This window comes from Aptenodytes patagonicus, chromosome 15 (assembly GCF_965638725.1).
Source record: "Aptenodytes patagonicus chromosome 15, bAptPat1.pri.cur, whole genome shotgun sequence".
Taxonomy (NCBI): domain Eukaryota; kingdom Metazoa; phylum Chordata; class Aves; order Sphenisciformes; family Spheniscidae; genus Aptenodytes; species Aptenodytes patagonicus.
This window is the reverse complement of record NC_134963.1, coordinates 3661670-3672083: the sequence shown is the minus strand read 5'-3', so window position 1 is coordinate 3672083 and position 10414 is coordinate 3661670. Positions and strand designations below refer to the sequence as shown.

Below are 10414 nucleotides of genomic sequence, written 5' to 3'. Positions count from 1 at the left end.
TCCTCAGTGGTATTCTGCTCTTAGGTGCTTGCTAAAAAGTACCACTTCAGACTATAGTCAATTCCTTGTAATTACTAGTATCTCAGTTCTATCATATATAGACTTCATCTTCTAGACTACATGTTCAGCAACTGTAAAGTCTAAAAATGTTACTTTTGGATACTGATCGTAATAATCCAATGCATAATTTTCCTCATGTATTTAAAGAATTTGATTCCAGTGCTGGACCAGGAATTTAAAGATCCTGAATTAGCAATTCAGCCGCTTTAATGACAGTAAATTGCTGAATTTTTGTTTTCTGAAAAAATTTAGATCTACATCTGCCCTTCATCGTTGACCTAGTAAATGCTTATCTTCCGAGAGCGTAGTCTCTTAATGAAACCTAGAGTCAGACATGGTTTACTTGGTGAAAAAATGAATAAAGTTGGTCTTTTCAATATGTATTTTGATTGAATGTTGCTACTGTATGATCCATTTTCCCCATCCATGCTGAAAGTGACTAATTTCCTCTTCCAACCTTCCAGTGTAATTTCCTGTGTCGCCTTGAACACCAGCGTGCAGACCTCCATTCCTGCCTAAGCTCGTGTCCCAGAGACATTTCCGCAATCACTGCTTTAACTGGGAAGTACAATTCTGTTCTTTTTCATTGCTTGCCTGCATATATTGTTGCCTTCTTTTACAGTTTACAAAATGACTTTGCTTCCTACTAATATAGCAGTTATATTCAAATATGCTGTTCAGCTCTGTGACTCTGTTTATCCCCAGTATTGCCTTTTGTACCATTCCTCATTTGCATCTTCAGGCACTTACTTAGCAAGGGCTGCCTTTCACTTTGTGCATTTATCCGCGTCAGTGAGTTGCTAAGTTTGTTCACAGTTGACCTGAGTCAAGATACAGAAAATTTAAAGCTCTTTGAAAAGTGATTATTCTGCTGATTACCTAGTGATATCTTATGGACTCTAATCTTTTAGATAGTGATCTAACACTGCTGACGAGTGCTTGGAAGTGTTATGTTGCCTTTGCTGAATGGGGTTATCTGGAGCAAATGTTTTGTGGATCCTCTGAACTGAACACTTACTTACACATGATGATAAAACATGACAAAAACTGGATTTCATGTAGTAATTTACCTTTGTAACAATCATATAAGAATTTGCCAGGCACTCAAATGCTATGCTATGGGACTTTTTAATTAGAAATCTATTTTAATTATTCCAAATTAAAGTATCAGATAGTATTACCATTTTGTTTGCAGGAAAAAAAGTAGTTTACTAATAAATTTGTAACAATGTTGACAAGTTTCTAAAGTACACTGAGTGTTCTATACACTGTTACAGATTGCTTTTTTTTCCCCCCCTGGAAGTGTTTATATTCTTAAAAACTGCCAAACTCTACTAACATGGCTCTATGGGCCTCTATTTATAAACGCATGCCTATTTGTCAAGAAGAGTGGTGGAATTCACAAGGGTTTTATAAAGATAGCATTGTGCTGAGAAAAATTTCAGATGAGTTACATATTCTGAAAAATATCCTTCCTGACACCTAGAGGCGATCGGCAAAAATGCTAAAAAACCCACAAACCCAACTCGTCCAAAAAAGGGGAAGCAAGTTCAACAAGCCAGCGATTTTTCCAACACAGAAAATCTTATTATTTGGATTGGCATTACACTGTCAAATAAACAAAAATGACAGCAGAGTGCAGCCACTCGTGTAAAACTTTCTGTATACGTTGCCCCTATGTCTGTAGAAAATGAACAAGAAGTAAGCTGCGTGCGTATGTATCACCTGCCATGAAATATTTTCTGTCAATTCAATCCAGAGATACTTAAAAAAATCATTTTTTAATTCTAGATTATGGGGTGCACCAAGAAACTTTATGCAGACCACATAAAAGTTGTTGAAGTGTACTGGAGTTAAAAAAAATCAGAGACCTTAAAAATCAGTGTGAACCCACGAACTTGGTATTTATAGACCTATGCAAAACACTTATGTTCTTTGAAAGTCAGTTTTTGAACAACTCTGTTCCACTGAAGTTTGGACTTGAGATCTTAGAGAACTAATCTAAATCCAGGGCTTACAAAACAGCTTTTATTTTCATTGACGCACTCCAGCGAACGCAGACCAGTTTGTGTGAAGAACTGAAAATAATGGTCGTGAGGTACGTTTAACGGAAGCCCTTTTGAACACGGCCGTTTGTACCTGAGAGCTGTTCAGTTCAAATCCTCCTGCTGCTCTTAAAGACCACTTTACTAAAGCGTGCTGGAGGCAGTTTAATAGGTTTTCTCAGTAACTGCATGCAATTTTTAAACTTTGCCCGCAGCTGGAGAGTATCGTCAGCTGACGAGCCACGCTGCAACACCTTCCGATGCGATTTTAAGGATTAAACAGGGAGGCTGCCGAGTTCCCTGAGCAGCTCCGCCTGGCATAGAGGCTCTGCCTCAACCCTCGCCAGCAAACCTCGGGCTTTACCGCGGAAGGTGCTGCTTAGGGCCACGGGTTCAGTCCCCTCTCTAACCGCCGGGGGGTACGCAGGGCTGGCGCCGGGCGGCAGGCGATTCAGCGGGCTGGAACCTGCGCGCCCTCCTGCCCGCGCCACAAAGGAACCGCTCCCCCAGCTCCCTTTTACCAAGCGGGCTAAACCTCGCCAGGCCGCAGCCGCCCGCGGAGGGGCAGGGCCGGGCCGAGCCGCCCGCCCGGCTGAGGCGCTCCGCGGCCGGCGGAGGACAGGCCGCCTCAGGGGGAGCAGGCGCCCATGGCGGCCGCCGCCGGCTGAACAACGCCCGAGAAGTCGCGCGCCTGGCTCCCGCCCGCCCGCCCCGTACCACGTGACGGCCGGCCCCTCCCCCTCCCGTGGCCGCGCGGCGTCGCTCTCCGGGTATTTGAACCGCGCTTCCGCCATCTTCCCAGCGCCCAGTCACTGAAGGGAGCGACGCGGAGAGAAGCCTCGGGAAAGGTAACGGGGTCGGGACGACCTCCTCTTCCTTCTAGGAGCGGGCGGGAGGAAGCGTGGCCGCCTTAAGAAGCGTGAGCGGCGGGGATGGCGGTCACCGTTAGCTACCGCCCGGGAGCGGGGGTAGGAGATGGGTTGGGTTGCGGCGAGGCGAGGTTGGGCCCGAGTGAGCGTTGCCGCTGTGATACCTGACTGGTGCGGCGTCCCTTCTCCCCCCACCCCTCGGAACGGGGGAGGCGGGAGGGTAGGAGCTGTGCTCCGCTCCGTCCCGGATGAAAGAGCGGGCGAAACCTAGGAGGAGAAGCGGAGCGGGGCCTCCAACGGCCCGAGCCCCGGGGGGGCGGGGGGGAGGGGAGGTGGCGCGCGCTGCTCAGTCATGGTGGCTCATGGCGGGGAGAGCGCGTTAGGCCCGTTGGTGGGGGCTGGGGGGAGGCTGAGGCCCGGCCAGGGGAAGAGCCCGCTCGGGAGCCCCAGAGGACTCGCCGTGGGCTCTCCCGGTCAGAAGGTAGAGTCTGCTGAGGGGTGGGATGCCGATTCTGGGCTGGCTGGGGCGGGCTTTCTGCGGAGCGAGGCTGGGGTCGGCTTTCGCTGAGGTGTCCTTCGCGGGCCGCGGCTCAGGTTCTCCTTTTTCGAGGCCGAAAGCCAGAGGGGTGCGGCGGCAGCCTACTGTTACGGGGCTTCGGGGGCGGGCGGGGAGGTGCCGCCGCCATTACCGCGCGCGCTCCCGCCGCATGTGGGGCGACGTGGAGGCGCTTCCTGCCCCATGAATGGGCCCGGGACCACGCGCGCCGTGATGCCGGAGAGGAGGGGGGGGGAGCGGCGGCGTGGGCCGAGCCTCGGCCGCTGCGCCGGCGGTGCTGACTGGCGCGCAGAGCACGCGCCTCGGGAGGCGGTTTGGGAACTGAAAACGGCGCCCGGCCCCTTCCGGCTGGGCCTTGAATCAGCTCGCCTGTTGTGAGCTTACATGCTTCCATTTCCCCTGCAGACCCAGCATGGCCGCCCAAGGAGAGCCCCAAGTGCAGTTTAAGGTAAGGGACTGGTTTGTTGGTGTTGTGTGTTTGTTTCTTTTTTACGGTCGAAAAGTAGCACGAGCGACTCTCGAGTGCCAACGTGGACGGTAGGTTTGGTTTTGAAGTGCTGGTCTTTCCTTAACGGTGCAGGTAGTTTATTGTAGCATTGCATATAACTTGTGCAAAAAGATTCTGTTGTACTGTGTCAATCTGATGCTATTTGTAGTTTAGTGTAAGACGCTTTAGTGATGATTTGCCTATAGATTGATTTATTTTTTTAATTTCAGAAGTGAACTTCACAGCAACAAGCAAAAAGTGCTTAGAGTGAATTAGAATAGACTGTTTTCTGTTGTGTATTAATTGTTTAGGGAAACCTCTTAAAATATTTCAGAACAGAACTTTCTGGTGTCTTGTGTGTGTGGGGGGGCTGTTATCTTAACAGCCAGAAGTCCTTAAGACTGCTTCATGAATGGTTGTTACTTGTGTTTCTTACAATACTTGGATAGAGTATTCCCATTGTTACTAGTGCAGTTGTTTGGGGTTTTTTGTTTGTTTGGGTGGTTTCTAATTGTAAGATGATGGTTTCTCCAGTTTGGAGTTCCTCTCTAAATATGGTCACGTTCAGGTTGAAACCTCAAATATTCTTAATTGAGTCACTTGTAGTTTAGTAGAACTGTATTCACGGTGCATTGTAGCTTTCAGCTATAGGAACTAGATAAGTCTGATTAGAGGTATAGCATGATAGGCTTAACAAATTGGGTCCCAATACAATGAAGTCGCTTCATGGGGAATTCAGTCTTTTGTTTACAGCATCTTGTAGGACTAAGGTCTTGGTAGTAATAATTAGTATTTACACTAAAACGACCAATAAATGTCTCTAGAAGTGTATTGCTCTGACTTTTTTGCCTTTATCAACAGCTTGTCCTGGTTGGTGATGGTGGCACTGGTAAAACAACATTTGTAAAACGTCATTTGACTGGTGAATTTGAAAAGAAGTATGTAGGTATGTCTGAAGAAACATTTGAGATCTAATATGTTAGAAGTGCAATTCATGACTTGCTAAGTGCACTGCTTTTTCTTATCACTATAGCAACGCTGGGTGTTGAAGTTCATCCTCTGGTGTTCCATACTAACAGAGGCCCTATTAAATTTAACGTATGGGACACAGCTGGCCAAGAGAAATTTGGTGGCCTGCGAGATGGTTATTACATCCAAGGTAAGATGTGTCTGTATGTGCGAATATTCTGTACCTCTTACAGTTCAATCTTTGATTCTATTCGTGTTGGCCACTCTGAAAGCTGTCAGTGTGGCTTGCAGTGATGAGCTGGTTTCTGGGTCTTCAAACTCTTCATGTAAATATAATGATATAAATATTAGATTATACATATAATAATACAAATAAATATGATAATATAGATGATAGATATAATAGATAAATATGATAATAATAAAGCTAGGCAACTTGCACTGATGCAGGAATATTCTAAGATTGTGTTTCAGTATGCTGTTGCAGGCTTTGGTGTTAATGAAGAGTAATGGTGCACCTTAAATGACAAGATATTGCCAATGAAATTCAGTGGTGAAGGGGTGAAAGTATGTGCTTCAGTTAGTACAGACTTCCTCTGTGCTGAGGCAAGGACTTGGAACACACAAACTCTAAAATTTTAGAAACGATGAAGAAGTTGTACGTCTCCATGCCAGAGTTGTCTTTCTAAAGAAGTACTGAGTGTCCCTTAACTTCTGCTTGGCCAAGCTCTGTTCTGTGTGTACTTCAGTCACCTGCATATCTTTAACATTTTGCAAGGGATTATTAGTTTGACGCTGTTGCTTTTCCTTTAGAAGTATCGGGATTGAGTCAAGCCCCCATGTTCTTTGAAAAACTGTTCTGGACAAGGCTGTCCTGAGATGTGGGCTACAAGCTCTCATGTAGATGTGGACTACTACTACCTGAAAGCCTCAACAGGGTGTCTGAGATTAATTAAATAGGTGTTAACTAATTTCTGTCAAATATTTGTGTAATCAAAGCTGACTTTTGTAATCCCTGTATATTCTTATACCATGCAACACCATGTTACTCAGTGAGACAGTTGCATTGATAAAACTAGCTGGTGTTTAAGATCGGGCACTAAAAATGTGAGACGACATGGCCACGGGCCGCTTGTTAACAGAACGTGGGCTCTCAGAACTGTGAAGCTGAGAGGGAAAAGTTAATGCAGACACTTACCCTAATGTGGGCTTTCTCTGGGTACCTCTTCTCTCCCCCATCTTACGAGCAAGTGCTTACTCTCCTGATGTAACTCTTGACTATTCTTTTCTTGCAGCTCAGTGTGCCATCATAATGTTTGATGTAACATCAAGAGTTACTTACAAGAATGTACCTAATTGGCACAGAGATCTGGTACGAGTATGTGAAAACATCCCCATAGTGTTGTGTGGCAACAAAGTGGATATTAAGGACAGAAAAGTCAAGGCAAAATCCATTGTCTTCCACAGGAAGAAGAATCTCCAGGTACGTTGGCATGAGTTTGTAGGAATCAAATTTGTTGGGTGTGTTGCCTGCGGCTGGGTTCTATGTAGTAATCGAGTGTTCTGCCTTTGTCACTACAGGCTATAATATTTCAACTTCACATCCAGTTGGCCGCTTGAACCTAACTTCAGGGAAGGGGGAAGTGATGATGTTAAAGATGATCATCACTGGCCTTGAGCAGAAGCTATGATAAGCTCTTAAAGAGCTTGTGTGCATTTGGCTTTCACTGCTCAGAATCTCAGCAGATGACACAGAAGTGAGACTAAAGTATTTCAAGTCACAGGAAAAAGATAGATGTACTATTGCCTCCTGAAAGTTCCATCTTTGATCAGATTGGATACCTTACTTTTCAATTATCAGTTTCTGCCTATTTGCCTGAAACTACATTTCTAGACACTTAGATCATAATTATTTTTGAGAGCGTAAACAGAAGTCATGTGGTCAAAAAGAATACTAAGGTAAAAGTAGAGCTGATTATGTGTGTGTTAATCTTGGTATGCCCTAAATATCCATTAGAGGTGTCGTGGTGTTGTTTTTTTAATAAGGTATAATGTACTTTTTTTTGCAGTATTATGACATTTCAGCTAAGAGTAACTACAACTTTGAGAAGCCTTTCCTCTGGCTTGCTAGAAAGCTAATTGGAGATCCTAACTTGGAGTTTGTTGCTATGCCTGCTCTCGCACCACCTGAAGTTGTTATGGACCCAGCACTGGCAGCACAGTATGAGCAAGACTTACAGGTAAGTGAGAAAGGGCACAAAGGTCAAATGAGTGCCTGATAAGTAGTGTTTTGGACTCCTCGGGCAAATAACTGAAGAACAGTTCTTATATGTAACCTTTTTCTGTTCCAGATTGCTCAAACCACTGCACTGCCAGATGAAGATGATGACCTGTGAAGGGATGAAGCTGGAGCCCAGCGTCAGAAGTCTAGTTTTATAGGCAACTGTCCTGTGATGTCAGTGGTGCAGCGTGTTTGCCACTTTATTATCTAGCTGAGCAGAACATGTGCTTAATCTTTGGGATGCTGAAAGAGATGAATGGGCTTCGGAGTGAATGTGGCAGTTTAAAAAAAAAAAAACAAAAACAAAAAAACCAAAACAAAAACCTTCATATTTTGGACCTGCATATTTAGCTGTTTTTTGGACTGCAATTACTTCCCCTTTTGAGTTTCAAATATAAGACTGCTGCACTCACATCAGAGTGTTAAGTGGTAAATCTTGTTTCTGTCATTCCCATTCTTTTTTGTTTAGATAATAAAGTTGTATTTCAAGTATCTCTAAGGAAGTGAACTTTCATGCATTGTTAGAAAAACTTCAGAGTGTCTTCTGTTCTTCAGTTGAGGCCAATACTTGGTTGTCTACTGCATTTCTCATTCTCTGTTCTCCTTTTCCCTCCTGCTTCTTGTGTTATGCTCCTCTTGCTAAATCAGAGCTAACAGTTAACCTTCCCTTAATTTCCTGAAGCATATAATTAAAGCACCTGAGGAAAGCTGAACTAACTGCCAGGTAAAACTAAAGCAGTGAACACTTGACTGGTAATTGTGACTGGATCAACATTCCTGTGCAAATAGGAATGTCTGTGGTCTGCAGGGTGTCTTGAGAGAAAAGGGTGTAGTTCAGCTTGCGTATGCTGCCATTAGATACAGCCTCTCTCGACTCCTCTTAACTTTTAGTAAGCTCTGTTTTTTTTTTTTTTTAGTAGCCAGAAGCAAATGGCATTTAGGTCTGTTAGGTGACTTAAAAGCTGTATCTTTGCATGGAACATCATTCAGTAGAGCTATAGCTGATTAAACAAACTCTAAGCATCTTAAAATTCACTAACTAGAAAACAGCTGTAGTTGAGCTAAAAAGCTCTTGGCTACAAAACAGCATATTAACTAAAACCACATTTATATAAATATCTAGACTTTACTGTAACTGCACCAAGTTCTTAATTTGAAACTCTAGCTTACTACAGCACAAATGGTGGAAAACGTCAACTTTTAACACTATCTTGTAGAGGTTAATCTTGGTCAATATTAATACTGCTAGTAAACAAAACTATAAGATACCATTTTTCAGTAGTGTTTTGAGTACATGAAGCCTTGAACTCTTCAGTTTTGTATTTTTGGTTTCTTAATAAAGTGGAGCATTTCATTTATTCCTTTTAACTTGCATGTTTGTGTACGTAACTCCTTGAATATTTAACTATTCAACTGTTCTCATACGTGGTGGCAGAAAGTGTGGACTCTGGTGATTACTTACGCAATACTCTTGTAAAGGAATCGTGTTTAAGTTAGGGCAAGTTGGAGTTCTGTGGTTCGCTTTTGGTTTGTGTTTTACTAGTCAATGAGAAGCTCAGCTGTGGTATTTAGGACCTGAAACTCATTAATGAAAATAAGGAATGTCATACACTTAGTTTGTTGTTTTAAAAAAACCCAAAACCTCCCACTTAACATTCCATTGAATCTTCTCGCTGTGCCATCTTGCTTTAACTTCATATTGTAGGCTCTTGCCTGTAGTGTTTACTAATTTACCTGTGCATATCTTGGTTAATACTGCTAGTTTGACTATCTGCTGCTGCTTTACTAGATGCGGTAGCTTGCTTTTGTCTTCAAGCTGTCTCACTTCTGAAAATGTGCTACTTAAAAACCAAATTGATTTAGAATACTTTAGTACTTCTGCAGTATTGGTTATGCCTTAAAAAGAAAAAACAGCACTGAAGTTATATATTTTTTTGTTTAGTGTTTCATAGTGTGTGTATAGTGTCATCTTTACAACTTGCCTGCTGCACACAGGTGCTAGCCTTAGTATGAATTGTTACAAAACAGCTGAAAACTTACATGAAACAGCTGTTTAAAGACTAGTATAACTGCTATGAGCTTTGCTCTGTAATCTTCAGTGTTACTTCCAAGTCCACAAAAACTCCTCTCTGAAGTAGGCAGTAATACTAGTCCTGCTGTAATCTCTTCAACCTGAAATGTTTTGGGAGTGGAATTAAGTCTACTTGCTGCAGCATTATAGTTGGTGTGTCACCTTTAGTCCCTGTTAATTGTTGATTATGAATAATGCAGGTAGCCTTAATATGCATGTGCAGATTCCTCAATTGAAGTTCCTTAACACAGCTAAGAAGTTTTTCACTAGTTGGGTTTAGGCAAAGTAAAATTTTATCTATTTAGTCAAGTAATGACGAAAATAACACTCTAAGAACCTCTGTACTAAATAGTCAATCAGTCTGTATTAGAGCTCTACCATTATCCGGACTGAATTGATGAGACTGAAATCCTTCGTTGCAATACTTGCTTTGTTCTACTTGCTCCGCTGCTGTATGGTTAGATCAGACTAATTGTAGGAGTTCTTGTGTTCCCTGCACGCCGTTTGAGTTTTCCCACACTAAGATCTCTGGTTTCAGATTGGTTTTTAGTAACTTGTCATTACAGATCATGCTCAGCTTTAACTCTCAAAAGCAGGACGAGGTGCTGGCCCATTTACTGTTCCTGGTTCCATGATAAAGCTGTTGGTTTTTAAGTGCCCGAGCCTGGAGGGTTGTATTGGAAGAGCAGCTGGAGAGCTAGTGCGTGTGCAAAATAGGTAAGGCAAAAGCATTAGTTAAGAAACTGGCAGAGGAAACGTTTCGCTACTTCTCACTGAACCTCTAAATGAAGGAGTGTTACTGGCCTCCTCAGGAAAGCTAGGGTTGCCTGTGGATCTCTCGGGATTTCGACGGTCTTTTTTTAGAAACGTCGGAGAACACTTCTCTGCAACAACTGGAATCTGTACGCCAAGAAGGTTGAAGTCTGCCCCTCTTGTGCCCGCAAGTTACGTACAACAAAGTTTGTCTTTTTCCTTTATAAATTGTTCTGTTGTGTTGCTGATATGGTCTTGGTCTAAACTAGTGGAGAAAACAGTGCCGAGACAAACTGTTCTGCCCTCGCCTTCCTAAAACGCAA

General features: G+C 43.4%; 1 protein-coding gene across 2 annotated transcripts; it reads left to right on the top strand.

Annotated features, from left to right (window-relative positions):
- Positions 1 to 2843: 2843 nt before the first annotated feature.
- Positions 2844 to 8625, top strand: RAN (RAN, member RAS oncogene family). 2 transcript variants are annotated; one of them, XM_076352517.1, is made up of 7 exons: positions 2844 to 2953; positions 3936 to 3978; positions 4879 to 4963; positions 5051 to 5176; positions 6282 to 6469; positions 7056 to 7226; positions 7338 to 8625. In XM_076352517.1, the coding sequence occupies exons 2-7, from the start codon at positions 3943 to 3945 to the stop codon at positions 7380 to 7382; spliced, it is 651 nt and encodes a 216-aa protein (XP_076208632.1). In that variant the 5' UTR covers positions 2844 to 2953; positions 3936 to 3942; the 3' UTR covers positions 7383 to 8625. The 2 variants fall into 2 exon arrangements, with proteins under 2 accessions (XP_076208632.1, XP_076208633.1); XM_076352518.1 differs by lacking the exon at positions 2844 to 2953 and adding an exon at positions 2981 to 3024.
- Positions 8626 to 10414: the final 1789 nt, after the last annotated feature.